Genomic DNA, 16,288 nt, shown 5'->3' on the forward strand with positions numbered 1-16,288 from the left:
CTGCACTGCACATAATTTTCCTTTGTGCAGCATTATTCAGTGTTTCATTATACCAGTCCATATATTAACTTTGTACAGATTCATCCTCCACTTACTCGCGCAAAACACACAGGGACAAGAAGAGACTTACGAAGTCGACAGTCGACTGGGAGAAAAACTTGAAAGAGATAGCACCTGTCTTCGTAAGTCTCTTCTCGTCCCTGTGTGTTTTGCGCGAGTAAGTGAAGGATGAATTTGTTCCAACTAAGCCGAATTGCAGTTTTGCTTTGTACAGATCCTCTTCGTACATTTTAGATGCGAAGTATATCTTGCTTGGGGGTATGTACGGCGCCGTGGTAATCCGCACGCAGCGTTGTCCGCACTCACTACGCATGCGCGACTCTCCTCCTTCCCTCTCTCCAACAGCAATCGTTACTCTCTCCACTTCTCTACCAGCACCTGCTTGCGCTTTTCCTGCGCTCTCGCTTCTGCTCTCACGGCGCATACGCTACTCTCCTCCTCTAGTCTTCTCTCCTTCAAATGGCAGAGCGCTGCGGGCTCTCACTGATGCCGGGTTGTCCGTCTCCTTCCACTGGCTGCCCTCCCATGTGGGCATTGCTGGAAATGAGGAGGCGGACACCCTTGCCAAGGCAGCACACCAGCCTGGCATCCCCGTCTCTCAGGCCGTGGCGGCCAGGGACTTTTCGCAGGCTCGTCTCAAGAAGCTCCTCGTCACAGTCCACCCGGACACGAGGGTGGCCAACGGGCGAGGACCAAAGCTTCTTCCATAGACGGGCCTCACCAGGAGGGAACGGGCCGCCCTGCTGCGACTGCGGAACGGCTGCGTCAGGACCGCAGCCCGCCGCTATGCCAAGGGTCGCTGCACCTCCCCGGCCTGCAAACGTTGCGGGGACCCTGAGACCCTCGAGCACCTGCTCTGTGCCTGCCCTGGTTTGGCACAGGAACGCTCAAGGGTCACCACGGCCTACAGGAGACAGGGCCTACCTGCTTCCACACTGGAGCATTTCCTCTACCCGTCTCGTCCTCATCTGCCAGCGCTCCGGAGCCTGGCGGAGTTCCTGGAGGAGACGGGAATAGCGGCCTACCGCTGAGCGCGGTTCCTTCCAACCCTGCCCTTGCTGCCGGTTTGATGTCTTCTACCATGTCCGAGCCACAAGGACATCCTTAACACTTCTATCCCCTTTTCTCCCATCCTCCTCCACCCCAAGACGCTGCGCCGTGCTCCCTATAGGGCTGCAGAAATGAGGCGTCTTATTCTTCCCTTAATCACAATAATAAGTCCAGCGCTTGCCTCGGTTCGCTCCTCTGAAATGCGGGCTCGACATGCCGAAATTCTCTCCTGCGCAGCGCCGCGATGAGGGCCAACGCATGCACGTCCCCTCCCCCTCTCTCTCCTCTCCTACGCTGCCTCTCTCTCGCGCGCCTGTCGACGTTCCCCGCTCGCCCTGTGAGAATTAACGGCCAGGCTAGAGGGAAGACGACGCGCGTAGTTTTCCTCTTCGCGTTCCACGACGCGAGGTCGGTAGCATGCCCAACGAACGCCAACGGAACGCGATCGTGCAAGTGCTCCGGCTTCGCATCGCCTCATGGTCCCCTTTAGCGGAAGATGGTGTAATTTTTCTCAGATTCCCTACATACTTTGCACTTTTTGTTTGTGCTTTTCCCCTTCTGCCTGGGCCTTCTAAGGCAACAAGATAGAAAGTTGGGCTAGTTGGTAAAAATGCATCCTTGGAGCAGCACAAAAAGACGCAGACTGAGAAGGTACAAACACGTCCTGTGTGTTTGTACCTTCTTCGCTTACGTTTTTTAGCGCTGCTTCACGGATGCACTTCTAAGGCATGCAGTGTTGTTAAATAAAAAATAACAATCATTACGGAGCCAAACCTTCAATTACTCTGTGTAGGAAGCGACACAAGTCAGAGTGAACTGACAGGGAATGTGGCCGGAGCCAGCGTTCCGGCCCGCGTCTTCATGAAGACAGCGACGGCCTTCTTTCCGCATGTTTTGCTCACCCTCTCCGAAGGTGAAACGTGGAGAAGACACGGTAAGTCTCGCGCGAAAATGGAATGGAAGGGCGCTCAGCCCAAATTCCGGTCCTCGAGAGAATGTCGAGAGTCGTGTGTGGCGCATAAGTTCTGTACATTCGAGCCAATACGTATAAACGTTTCAATGGAAGCTCGGGAATATATGATGCACAGTGACAGCAAACCACACTTAAAGGGGTCATGAAGCACCCCTTGGGCTGATTGAAAAAACACATCCTGCGGAAAGCTGACACGGCTATGAACTGCTCTGCCAAATATTACAGTCGTGCGCGCCGCGTAATGGCCACAAGCGGAGCGCGTAGTTGCCGTTTCCCCAGGCACCCTCTTTTCAAACAGAGGCCGGTTCTCACTCTCGTCGGTGGGCGGGGCGTCTGTCCGCTGTACGTCGCAGAGACATAGCACGCTTATTGGCCGATAGCCGACGTAAATCGAGAGCGGCGTTCGGATCAGATGCGCTTCTTGCCGCGGAATGCCGCCACTTGCCGGCGCCGCACTCGCGCAAGCGAATCACAGCGGGAGAGCGATCGCGTTTCATGACGCGCGCTGGCGTAACTTCTTTCCCCCATGCCATCCCTCCCTGTCTAGCTTCCAGTGCGCTCGTCGGCACGAGAAAAGAGAGAAAGCGCTGGGAGCGTGCGCCAAACCCCCGTAACTCCGCTGATTCTTGACGGATTCGAGAAATTTTTGCGGCAATCGATTCGGGAGGCAGTACACTCCGATACTGAGGCCATTAGATCATTACTTGGAAAAGTGGTTCATGACCCCTTTAAGCATTTTATCTAACAATTTATAACATCTGTTATCATGGAATTCTGATCTGCAGGTGCGGCCCACCTTGTAATGGGAAACTGCTCTAGATTTTTTATTGGAGCTAGAGAAGCAGGTCTTTTAGTCAAGAAATAGCGCAAAAGCACTCATGCCAGAAGCAGTGCCCACAATAATTCGATAAGTACATCAGAACTCCCCGGTGCCCCAGTCCAACGCCCAAAAACACAGTAGCGAAGTAGTACACATGTCGCAGAATTTATATTCATGAGAATTTATAACTAATTGCACCCAAGTACTAATTTCACATACTCCCACTGGAATCACCTTCGACAAATTATCCGTTCTGATAAGAAAATTAAAACGACGCTCTAGAGAAAGCGAACAGATATTTAGCGGACGGGCCCTTGCAGCGACTCTGAAAGCGAGGATGTGTACCCATTGACGAGCGAGGGGCCGTCTGACGAAGACTTGGAAATTGTATTAAGCCCAAAGGCAAAACACCAGGACCTCTTCATCCCCAAGCACGCTGAATTGCCAAAAGTCACACGGCTTCTTGTGTCTATAAGCCGACTTAAAGAAGAAAGCCTTGTCTTTCCTCCCAGTCTAGGGTTCGTCATACTTGAAAGAGATAGCGCACATAAGAACACGGACAGAAGAAAGAAAACGCCAGTGTGTACGTTTATTATTTTTTTGTCCGTGTTCTTATGTGCGCTATCTCTATCGAGTTTTCCTGATTCCCCGACACGGAAGCTGTCTTCACACCCCGTGGTGCCACACTGCCTCCGGGATCCTCTCGCAAAGCGACGACGCCACGCGATGACGTCATCATGTGACGCCGTCTTGTGCGACGTCAGTGTGATGCGCTTAGTGAAGTAATGATGACGTTATAGATTATATCCATCATTACCATCATGTGTGCTGGTGTTATCAGCTGTATATATTTCTAACGCTCTCGCTAATAAAATTTACTTCAAGTCAGCGCCTGTGTTGTGTCCTTTCACGAAAACGTCCTCCTTTACGTAGCGCTGTGCAAATATGTCTTCACAAGAACCTGAAGAAAGCCCAAAAGAGTGTAGCGGAGCTGTTTAAAGGGACCCTGAAATGGTTTATTTCAAGTTTTGTCAGTGTTTAGGGAAGAGCATCCCCAAATCATTCGCACCAGAAATTAAGCGACGCACCGTGTACCAAGGCCGCTACGGACAATTATATCTATACCCTCCTCCTCATCACTGCCTTGCACCCTCGAACCGGCGATCGCAGCGCTCTCATGAGCGCACTCGACGGTGTGAGCTTCGCCCAGTCATGGCCTCCCATATTGCACGCTGACGGGTTGCGCGCCACCTGGAGGCCCAGTGTGCCCGGCAGCACGCCGTCTGGCAACAAAGACGAAGCTCGTGGAGTGGTTGATACCTGCTCTGACAGGTGGCGCCACAATACCAGCCGATCTTTTTTATTCTCCTGTACGGCGACAACCTGCAAAAGCATGCGGACAAACAAAATAGAATTCGAAAACGATCACCGATCAGCGTAAACTCGGGCAATGTGGTTGTGTCTTCAGGGGTGAAGTTACAGCCGCAAACACGTGGAGCGTGGCGCTGAACGGATATCGAGAGCGCGACGCTCATTTTAGCGACGAACTGAAGGGATTCCGCTCGCCAGATGCCTCGCAAACATTGCACGATGTCGCAGCTTTACAAGTCACCATTTGCTATATATGTGGTACACAACACGGCTAGGGCAATTCGTTGCGTCCGAGAAAAGAAACCTCGAGATAAACACTGTCGCTCGCGTCACGTCAACACGGAGCAGGTTGTAACACAGGCAGACGACGCTCGCTGCCCACAGGAGGTTCAGTGACGTAAACTGGGCATATCCAATCAGATCAGCCGCCTGCGTGAAGTCGCGCTTCCAAGACGGCGCGCACTGGAAGTGGGCGGTTTGAAAACGCGTTTGGCTGAGCCGCTGTGATCGGTGGCGATTAGCAGCTTTAAAGCCTCGTAATAAATTACACGGTTTACGCACAGAGCTTAAATCGGTCTCTGAATGATCCTTCGGACGTGCTCTACCGGCCCAATGTATTCGTACAAAATTGTCAAAACCGTGTCAGGGTCCCTTTCAGCCGGTCGTAATTTGTGTGTCGGAAACAGAAAACTGTCATCATCATGACATGCGCTCTCTTCGTCGTCTTCTGCTTCACTCGCAGAACAAGCGCGCCGATTTGTCTCGTGCGCAGGATGCAATAACTCCAATGGGCGAGACGGAGAGAAATTCTAGGAGAAAAACATTTCTTGGTGAGATGAGATTCGAACCCAAGACCCGAAAGAGAGCGTCGTAACCACTCGGCTACCAGGCACGATAACAGAGCATAGCATAGCTTTGTGTAGTATAGCATAGCAAGGAGGTGGGAAAGTGGAGTCAGGGTGAGAGGGTACAGCAAAAAAAGAGAGCGAGAAGGACAAACAAGTAGGGAGAGAGAAGAAAATATTGCAGCCTTTCAGCGCAGCAAACGACGGCTGGAAAGCGTGGCCATCGTTAAGCACAATACGTTCGGGCGAAAAGACTCAGATGGCCGCTACTCCCAAGTGAAATTGATTTCAAGGCGATATATGTATATGTGTACAGGGTGCTTTTTTTTTACAATACACATTTGTTATAAAAAGTAAATGACAGTCAGGCTCCTGTCGTTTTCGCACATGAACGCTATGTCGAGGCGGAAATAGTTTCCCGCCGCAAAAATAACGTTCACGCGACTAATTAACAAAAGCTCATTAATTAACATTTTAATTATTGACTTGAGGGCAGGTGTTTATAATACAAAGTTGTAGCGCGTGCCAATTTATAGCATACTATTTCTCAGAAATCAAAAAACTTGCACGTAGTTCGAGATATCAATAATCGAATATCAAGGGCGAAATCGAAACTGATCGCGCCCGGCGCGCACAAAGCGCGGCGGAACAACACGTGACAGGGAAGTGATGAGACTTGAATGAAGACGCGCCAAAAGCATTATCTGGTCAGGCATTATGAAATGCACTCGTAGACAGCTTAATCATTGCGTGCGATGGGTGGTGCCTATCTGTTTCCTTCTTAAAGAGGCGCGGAAAACTATTTCGCCTGTCTGCAAGAAGAAGCGCCGCAGTGGCTGCCCCTGAGTTTTATGCTTCCCAGAGAGAGAGAAAATGTTGGTATTGCGGTTACCATGCAACGGGTAGTTCCGGTCTCACATAGCACAACGGTCGCGCTTCGTGCGCACCTTGCGCGATCAGTTTCGATTTTGGCCTTGATATTCGATGATGAATATCTCGAACTACTTGCAATTTCTGTGATTTCTGAAAAGTAGGTATGCCATCAATTGGCACGCACTACAACTCTGTAATATAAGCACCTGCCCTCAAGTAAATAATTAAAAGGTGATTAACGAGTATTTGTTAATTAGTTTTTCGTAACGAGCGCTTGTTAATCGCAGCAGGGTCATTTTAGCTGCGGGAAAGTATTTCCGCCTCGGCATAGCGTTCATGTGCGAAAACGACTGGAGCCTGACTGTCATAAAATTTTTATTAAAATCTGTATTGTCTAAAAAAAACGCCCTCTCTCTTTAAAGGAACCCTTTTTTGTGCGCAAAACGTTGTCCTGGTGCCAGGAACACTGTATGAAGAGAAGGTTGCAACGGCGTTATCGGGGAACTTCAGAGAGCTGCAGAAAGTAGCTCCGACAAAAATGAAGCGAGAAGCGGAGCGGCTGTGTGAAGTTGCGGGGCTCACAAGGCTGGCCCTGTCGGTGAGGACGTGCAAGGGCACGAGTCTCTCTGTTTTCTTCACTGCCAAGACCCACAAGGATGGGTGCCCTTTTAGGGTCATCGTATCGGAACGTGACTCCTGGCAAAAACTCGTTGGAAGGTATCTTCAAGCGCATATTTCAGCCCTGAGGATCGAAGATCCGTTTCTTGTAAGGAAACCACACGATGTTACAGACTTTCTTAGTGATGGGTGCCCTCAAAGTATTCGTGCTTTTTCCATAGACGTCAAAGACTTGTTTTATTCCCTACCTCTGGCCATCGTGTGCGAGGAAGTGAAAGAATGCATCCAACGCTTCGGTGAGAATGACTTCTGTAAACTTTGTGGGACAGAAGTAGAAAGCTTTCTTGAACTTTTGAACTTTTATCTGAAGTCGACGTTTATTACGAGGAACGACAAGTGGTATATTCAAAACCAGGGTGTGTGCATTGGTTCATGTTTGGCTCCTGTCCTAAGTGATATTTTGTTAGCTCGTTACGACAAACGCATAGAAGCGGGACTTGTTGAGACAGATACCGTGAAGGTATTCCGTTACGTTGACGATTTTTTAGTGATATATAATGCATACCAGCGAGACACACGACAACACGCTGATCAGATTTTTAGGAATTTTTCCGCTAACATGACTAACCTGCAGTTGACGACAGAGTTCCCTGAGAACAACAGGCTTCGATTTTTAGACATAGAACTTACTTTCCTGCCAGATCACGTGTGCTGGCAATACGCCCCCCGCTCTCAGAAAGGCCTGCTTCCTTTTACCTCCGCACACTCCAAGCTCGTGAAGCGGGGAATCGCAAAAACATGCATGATGGCATCCCTGTCAAGGTCCTGTCATCACCAAGTCGAGAGCAGTTTTTGTAACCAAATTGATCGCCTTAAAGCAGCAGGTTTTCCTGATCATTTGCTCTCGGGCATAGCCGAGTCACTTTTTAACGACTTGAAGCAGGGAAGGGGTTCACAAAAGAAAACTCAGGACGAGCCGAAGCCGAAAGTCTCGGCCATACCCTAGTGCACAATGTTTCGCATCGCTTAAAAAGAATTGTCGAAAAAACTGGAGTGAAGGTTGTTTTTACGGCCAAGAATAAGCTAGGGTCCCTTTGTAAAAGATTGAATTCGGAAGATACTTCAAGCGTTGGTTGCACTAAAAATCATGTGAAAAAGTTTGTAAAATGCATTTTTGGAGTTGTGTACAATATTTCCTTATCATGTGGTCGATGCTACATCGGCCAGACGGGGCGTTGTCTCAACGACCGCCTCAGGGAACATGCGCATCTCATGCGCGGGTCTGTGGGCAGTCACTTGGCTAGTCACTGTTCCAAGTGTGGGTGTACCCCCAAGTTCGAAGAATGTCAAGTAATGGCAAGATACGGGGACAAGAGGGCACGCGAAATTTACGAAGCCTTCTTGATTCGCAAGGCAGGACCAGTGTGTGTGAGTGCCGCTTCTATCAATTTGTCGGATAATGAATATCGGTATCTGTTGAATTGATGTGTCATTTCAATACGTGAATAGCGTTTTGCCCATGCGCTGTTGCCTTCCCTTTCTCATGGTTGCTTCATCTCCTCACCCATCTGAACGTGTATATATTCTCCCGCCATCTGAGCAATAAAATGGTTGTAAGTGTGCGCTCTGTCCTATCTCCAGTTTTTTCCTCAAACGTTTTGCGCACAAAAAAGGGTTCCTTTAAAGAATGCAGTACCAACCAGCCCAAGCAGCTACCTTGTTGCCCTCTCTCTATATGACACTCGAGGCGGTCATCCTCCCGTCCACTTTCTGGGATATATATGTGCACTTAAAACATGGATGGATGCATGGATGGATGCTATGAGCGCCCCCTTTATAACGGGGCGGTGACAAGTGTGCCAGCAGGCTCGACAAAAAAAAAAAAAAACATTTACTCTTCTATTCTTAGCGTTGGCCTAGTGCCTTTACCTCAATTAAAACCATCTGACTCCAGAAAAAAAAAAAAAAACTTAAATTTTCAGCTCCGTTCTCTGCCCTTTACGGCAGAATGTCCTTATTTTTTTCCAATATTTATTTCTGTCCTTTCTCTCTAATTTTCTGCCACCAATACTCTAACCGTCTCTTACTTATTTCAATCGCGGTGTGTTCAGCTTTCCATTGTTGTCCCTAAAACCCAAGGCGTCATGTAGGCTCGTGCCCAAACGTACACCTGGGTGGATGTCTCCACATTCAATCAGAACATGCTCCGCCGTTTCCTTATTTTCTCCACAGCACGTGCATTGTTCTTCTTCTTTACTGAATCTCGCTTTATAACTACCCGTTCTAAGGCAACCCGATCTCGTTTCAAACAGTACAGCGCTTCCCCTACGAATTATCGTAAAATGCCTCCCTCCTTATTTCATTTTTGCCCTTTCGGTAGTTACTCAAAGCCGGTTTTTTCTCCATAGCTGCCGTCCAGTAAATCCTCTCCACCTCTCTGACTTTTCGCTTAACGCTCTTTGTTTACATACTGCTTACACTACCTGCCGTATATTTACTAGTGAGCCTCCTAGTTATTTTTCTCGACTGTGTGTCCACGCTGTTCCTATACAAATAACGGAACACCTTCTCTGCCCATCTACTCTCCTTCATATTACTTAGCCTTTCTTCGAACCCTATTTTGCTCTGAGCTTCCCTCACCTAAAAACCTGCCTATTCCATATCGCCCTTTACAGCCTCATTTGTCGTCTTCCCGTGAGCACCCAACGCGAGGCGTCCCACAGTCCTTTGATTTACACCCATTCCCGATTGCACCTCTGCCCTCATGCACACCACTGAGTTCCCAAAAGGAAGCCCCGGAACCATTACACCTTTCCACAGACCTCGAAGCACCTCTTGCCTACTGTATCCCCACAACGCTCTGTGCTTCATTATTGCAGCATTCCTTTCCTTTTGCTGCCGAGGCTTTTTCCTGTACCTCCATGTACCTGTCACCCTCAATTATCCATACTCCGAGGTACTTGTACTCGCTCACCCTCGGAATTTCTTGGCCCTGTATTGACACCGCCTGATCACTAGGGTCATTGAATACCATCAATCCACATTTTGTTACACTAAATCCTAGTACTAGAGCTTCCCCTTCCTTTCCGCATATATCCGCCAGCTGCTGTATATCCTCTGGACTGTCAGCAAATAAGACAATATCGCCAGCATAAAATATTCCTGGAAGCTTCTGCTCAATCATCACGCCGCCCTGTTTGTATGACAGATTAAAACCAAAGTTGCTACCTTCTAGCGCTTTTTCCTTACTCACCATGTACAGCATGAATAACAGCGGGGTCAAAGGACATCCCTGTCTCAGCCCCTTGCTAATCTCAACGTTCTCTTTGCTACTCATTCCTTCCCATTCTATGCAAACTGTATTTTCTCGGTATATCTCCCTGAAAAGCTGTAGACAGTCGTCGCCTATGCCCATTCTTTTCAATATATCCCACAATATTTCCTGATTAACGCTGTCGTACGCCCCAGTGATGTCTAGAAAAGCCATGTACAAGGGCGTATTTTCTATTTTAGATATGTCTATAAACTGAGTGAAAACAAACAGGTTATCGTCTAACCGCCTGTCGACTCGAAATCCATTCTGGAGTTCTCCCAAAATATCGTTGTGTTCTGCCCACTTTTCTATCTTCATTTTTACTGCCTGCATCGCCAACCTGTATAGTACCGATGTAATGGTTAGAGGTCTATACGAGCGAATGTTATCCTTTTCTCCCTTGACTTTATAGATTAAGTTCATTCTACTTTTTCGCCAAATATCCGGTATTTGCCTGTCCTTTAAGCATTTTTCTACAGCTTTCAGCAGTGCTTCTTTAGTGCTATTTCCTAGTTCGTTAATGAGGCTAACGGGAATCCCATCTAAACACGCGGCAGTGCGCTTTGGAATTTTTCCTTCAGCCTTTTTCCAGTTGGAATTTTCCAGTACTAGCTCTTCCTCGGTTGCTCTCTCCGCCACACTTCTACTCACCGGAGAAATGCCCTGGACGCTCTTTCTAAACGAATCGGCTGTTACCTTTTGGATGTAACCTATCGCTTCGTACCCTTCCAATCGATTTCCTCCTTCATCTACAATATGCTGTTGCGTTGTGACAGACTTCCTACCTAGCGCATTTATGTGGCTCCAAGATATTCGAGGTGCGGCCTCTTTTTTTCGTGAATCTCTGTCACCCAGCGTTCACTTTCACCTTTAATTTTTGCCTCGACCAATTTCTGTACAATGGATTTTTTTTCTAGATTTCCCATATTTCGTTGACTCCGTCCTGCGGTCGCTCGTCCTTTCTTGCCCTTCTATGATTCCGTAATGCTTCATGCCGCTTCTCGATCGCTTCCCGGATTTCCTTGTTCCACCAACTTTTTGGCTTCCTCTTTCCTTTCCAGCAAATAGTTTTCTTCTCTCTCCCTATCTCTATCGTCCTTAGATCTAACAGCTCACTGTACTCCCAGTCCTTGCCTGGTATTTTGCCTACTTCTTCCTCGACTCTTGTGGCTATATTTATTATTTGTTTGTCATTTAAATACGAGGTGCCAGACTTTGATTCTATGCTCTCATTTCCAGTTTTATATCCCATTTGTAATGTTATTCGTTTATGATCACTACCCAAGCTTTTAATCCCTTCCTCGTCTATTCTCATTTCTCACAGTTTGTGATAAATTACTTCAGACATGAGACAATAATCAATACTTCACTGTTTCCGACTTCCCACGTGATCTGGCCTTCACATTTAGCCCCCGTGTTAAATATCTCCAGACTACGTTGCTCGCAGAGATCTAGTAATAACTTCCCATTGGTGTCTGAATATCCGTCAAGGCCATGTATGTGGGCATTCATGTTCCCTAGAAGGATGATTTCGGCCCCATTACCAAATTCTTGAAGATCGGCACTCATGCAATCCACTATCTCCTGATTCTTTTCTCTGCAGTTATTTCCCGCCCACAAGTAGGCAACCCCTAGCCACGTTTTCTTTCCACCTACTGTGCCCAAAACCCAGAGGTGCTCTGAACACGTCTGTTTCACTCTAACCCATTTGGCGCCGCGCTGAATTAGCATTCCTACACCCCCACCTTTTCTTTCTGATGTGATCCTGTTGCACCCGGCCTTCCCAAACATAATTTTCAATATGTGGTGGCTCTTCCAAGTCTCTAAGGTGTCTTTCTGTAACCGCATAAACGCCTATCTGTTCTTTGTTTAAGTGCTCCTCAATATCTAACCATTTTGCCTTTTTTCTGCCACCCTGCATGTTTATGTAACTAATTGCAACACGCGCCTTATCCCTTTTTCTTTTACCTGTTTTCTGGTTTTTCGCAAGACTACCTCTCCAAGAGTCCTGGTTGTTAACATAGGAATGTTAATCAGCGCCGCTAGTAGCTGTGACGGCTAGCGTGGAACAGTGTCGCCGTCACAACAGTCAGCGGCGTTGATTAACACTCCTAGGTTTTAAATTCACAGAAAGTGGACGGGAGGATGACCGCCGCCGTAGCTCAGTGGCAGAGCATCGGACGCGTTATTCGAAAGTCGCATCTTTTCGTGCAGTTTACTTTCTTCACATTTACATCATAATTGCTACGAATAACGTCCGCTATACTTTCCTTGGCTTTCTTGTCTGTTCTAATTACTGTTGCGTCTAGCACGGAAAAGCGAGCCCTTAACATTTCCCTTCTTTCGTTCACATATATCAAGTGTCACATACACCAAGAAGGCCATCTCCTTCCTGGTCAAAGAATGGGAGGTGTTTACGCAGTGGCCGCCCTCGCGTTGCACTTGAGCTGCCTCGACCATACCCCGCTTGCACTGATCCACGTTATGGAACGTAATAGTGTACTGCTCAAACAATGGTTTGCAACCGCTTCGCTGGACTCATCGCTTTTTGGGCCGTTATCTGGCAGAATGAAATGTGTGGATCCCCGAAACTTTTGTTCCCATTCATAGCAGTTGCAGAACAAAGACTTGTGCAGCACACTTGAAGTGCAATTGTTACGCAACTGGGGACAAGAATTGCTGCGAGGAGACCTTGTGTGACAGACCTACATTTCCTTGACGTTGTCAGTCAATTGCCATGACTGAGAACTTGCTAATTAATGATTGGTAATTGAGAATTGCTAATTAACGATTGTGAACTGCAGCATGTCTCAGCTCATATATTGCGAGTGCGGTCTTCGAACAGACCATAATGTGGCGACTTATGCGGAAAAGGAGGAATCAGATGGGGACCTTCTGGGAGGCGAGACACTCACCTTGCGCGTAAGGCTGAGGGACGTGCTTGGCGTCCTTTAGCGCCGGGTGGGGCACTGGGGGTGGACATCCCTGGGGGTGACCACTCTCGCCGACGGGCAGCATGCAAGGATCCTGCGCGGCAGCACGGTCTAGCTGTCAGAGGCTCATTCGCTGGCTGCCAAGTCTACGGTGCGACACCTTATGGAACACACTCAAGAGCAAGTGGCCTCTTCAGCCAGTGCGTTGACAGGGCAATCAATACGAAATAACTCCTTTCCATTTAGTCCAGCAGCACGTGGCCAATGAGACAATGTATTTTTCAAGTTGCAATCGCATAAAGCGTCCCTGGAATCGCCAATATTTAACCGGACCCGGACAGATACTACCAGAGTCCGCGACGGCGTCTGCGGAGCGATACCTGTGTTTGGAAAGAGCCGATCAACCGCGGCCCACTTACCGCGATGGCCGCCGAAGAAACCACCGCGGCCGATGGCAGGCCGCCGGGCCCTGGCTGCGGTGGCGGTGCGACTCGGGCTGCTTTGGAGGCATCCTGCAGGACCGACGAGGCCGGCGGCGCTGCCGGTGGCGGCGCGCCACCTGCACCGGCCTCGGTCACGTGCAGCCGGTTGCGCAGGGTCACAAGCTCGCAGCTGAGGCTCTTGAGCCTCTGCTGCAGGTGCACTGCCTCGTTTGACGAGGACGCATCTGCGAGACAAAGAGACGAAAACGTTCTTATTGATCAGGAAACTGAAGTGAGAGAAAAGCAAGTTCCGATCAGTTCCGTTCCCCATCGTGTATATTTGTTAAAAGTAACCTCCCACGATTTGTTCCTGGAAACTTTCTTGTGACGCACGCTTATGTTCACCGGTTTTCCTGAGCTGTACTTTTGCGCGCTATAACGAAAAAATGCTTGCATTTTCATTTGACGGTTTAACCAGAATCACATATTAACTAGAAATATGCAAGAGCCTTGGGAGTTACGTTTAGAAACTTACTTCCCCAACGCACTGCTCAGGTTAAGCTTCCTGATAGGGTGCCGGGCGCCATGCTCTTTTTGAAGATGTTATTTCGAAGCAAGATTTTGTTATTTTTAGAATTAAAAATAATACCTATATTTCTCAAAAGATGGTCCGCCATGGGAAGATGTGTGTCTCAGTTTGGGATTTTTCTGAACTTACGCCACTGAAAGGAACCAATTGTCAAGTTCTTTTCGGTAGCACATAGGGAATACTGAGTTTGCTGTTTGGAACATCACACTGCTAGGGATCTTTTCTCTCGCAAAAAGGTTGCTGAATTCTTTCCATCTCATCATACTTTTGCGATGTTTGTGGTTCAGCGACGAAATAATGAGAACACCCCTAACTTTTGTATAAATGATCACAATTGTGCGAATACGGTTGGTCATAATTATCATTATATAATTCATCAAGATAGGAAGAAAGCTGTGCTTATGGAGCATCGGTCTCCACACAGCGTGTGAAAGAATTAAGTATAGTCAATCTATAGAAGTGGGTCGACGTCAAACCATTTTTTTTTCGCTAACGCGCAGTGTAATTCTCAGTGCAGTCGTAGGACCAGTCTCCAATGTGTCCCACGCCCATTACAATAGAGAGAGAGAGGTTTATTCACAGAAAGGCAGAGACATAACACTTGACGAGAGTATAGCGAGAAATGGCATTTTTTCACACGTGTGTTTCCTCCTCTCTTAATAGCAGCGACCTTAGCTGAAACGTACAACGGATATGTAGAAATACACCGAATAAATTGTTGCCTATTAAGCGTTCGCTTACTGGCTATGAAATACGGCATTGTGCTTACACAAGTCTTATCCGATCCCTATTGGAATATGCCAGGCTTGAATGGTTTCCGTGCACTACAAATATTCTTAGACTCGAAATGGTACAAAGGAAAGCTGTGCGGTTTATGTTTCATCGTTACACGGGTAAAGCCTCTCCGACAGAACTGCTGCAACTCGCTGGCCTCGCGACATAGTCTAGCCGAACCATAGCTCACAGGTTCGAATTTTTGTATTTATTGTTGCGGAATAACTTTAACCTAAATGCGAGGTCATTAGTTAGATACAACTGTCCTAGGCAAGCGCGCCACAAACATGACTCACGTTCGACGAATTCCATTGCTGCATTAATACCTATTTAGAGACTGGAATTTCTTGAAAGAAGTCCTTATTGTTTCGTCTACGCTAGAACTGTTTACTAAACACGTGAAAGAAACTGTTTGAAAAAGGCATACCTCGTTTTGCTGATTTTCTTTCTTTTTTTTCCTGTCGCTGTTATAGTCTTCTTGTTGGAACTATAAGTTTTGTAAGACTGTTTCATTTTTCTATTATCTCTTCATTTTTCTTATGATTCCTGTGAGAAATCGAGAGTATTGTTAAGTAATAATGACTAGCAGTGGACATTGAGTGCGGGCAGCAAATGCAATTCGTTTACTCGGGTTATCGCCTTTAATGGCAAGGCGAGAAGCGCCCTAGCTCATTGAGTGGCCTCGAAGTGAGGCTTCAATGTTGTGTTCATCAGTGCATTTGCAATCTCGTCTCTGCAGTCTGTATCTTGCGCGACACTAAACCATAAATCTCAGGCATATTCTAGCTGTAACTCCTCGTGCACCCTTTATCGGGCTCCAGCAAACAATGATTAGAAAACACAACTGCCGCTGAAAGGACCCACACAGAAAAATACGAGGACGACGAAGCTTCCAATTGAAATATACTTCTGTCAGGATATATACAGACAAAGACGCATGCGCCTGAAGCCACAAACACACATCTATAGCGGGGCAACCACCTCTCGAGAAATGCGATCTCTGAAGAATGTAGTTGTAACGATGGTTCGCTAATACATACGCTCCATCCAACTTCTGAATACAAAAGGCTTCCAATAATTCACGAGCCATTTCTTGATTACTGCTACCCAGAATCTTTACGTTATCGAATCGCGGTTCACACTTGCAGAATTTGCAGTGCGCAGGTAAATGCGAACGTTCATTATCATTTCTGCATTTTGCTCATGTGCACTGGTCCCCTGGCTCAGTGTCAGCCCCGCCCGTGCAGCTCCCGTCGGTGCGAAACAAGACAGCGTGCAACAAGTCCCTGAAAAGGGTGAGACAGACGGTCCGCCACCAAGACCGAGCGAAGAAAAAAAAACACCTTTCTTGTTTTGCTTTAAGGCCAGCTAATGCCCTGTCCACTTCAAATAAATCCATCATCCTACATCAGAAAAGAAGACCACAAATTTACAGCCCGACACTCTACGGCAGAACGACCTTATTTTTTCCCGCTATGTTTTTTTCTCCTTTCTCCCTCCTTCTCCGCAACCATCTTCTAACCGCCTCTTACTTATCTCTATTACGGACGTATCTACCCTTCCATTGTTGTCCCTGAGAGCCGAGGCTTCATGTGGGCTAGTGACCAATGGTACACCTGGGTGAATGTCTGCACAATCAGTTAAAAC

General features: G+C 47.6%; 1 protein-coding gene across 1 annotated transcript in view; it reads right to left on the reverse strand.

The window, feature by feature from the left end:
* LOC119400559 (unconventional myosin-Vb-like) overlaps nt 1-14,419 on the reverse strand; it is a 260,416-nt gene extending 245,997 nt beyond the window's left edge. Inside the window, exons 1-3 of the mRNA XM_049417693.1 lie at nt 14,362-14,419; nt 13,276-13,523; nt 12,839-12,950 (exon numbers count right to left, since the gene is read on the reverse strand). Coding sequence (XP_049273650.1) covers nt 12,839-12,950; nt 13,276-13,523; nt 14,362-14,419 — 418 coding nt within the window. The remainder of the gene's footprint in view (nt 1-12,838; nt 12,951-13,275; nt 13,524-14,361) is intronic.
* Between the last annotated feature and the right edge of the window lie 1,869 nt (nt 14,420-16,288).

This window comes from Rhipicephalus sanguineus, chromosome 7 (genome assembly GCF_013339695.2).
Source record: "Rhipicephalus sanguineus isolate Rsan-2018 chromosome 7, BIME_Rsan_1.4, whole genome shotgun sequence".
Taxonomy (NCBI): Eukaryota; Metazoa; Arthropoda; class Arachnida; order Ixodida; family Ixodidae; genus Rhipicephalus; species Rhipicephalus sanguineus.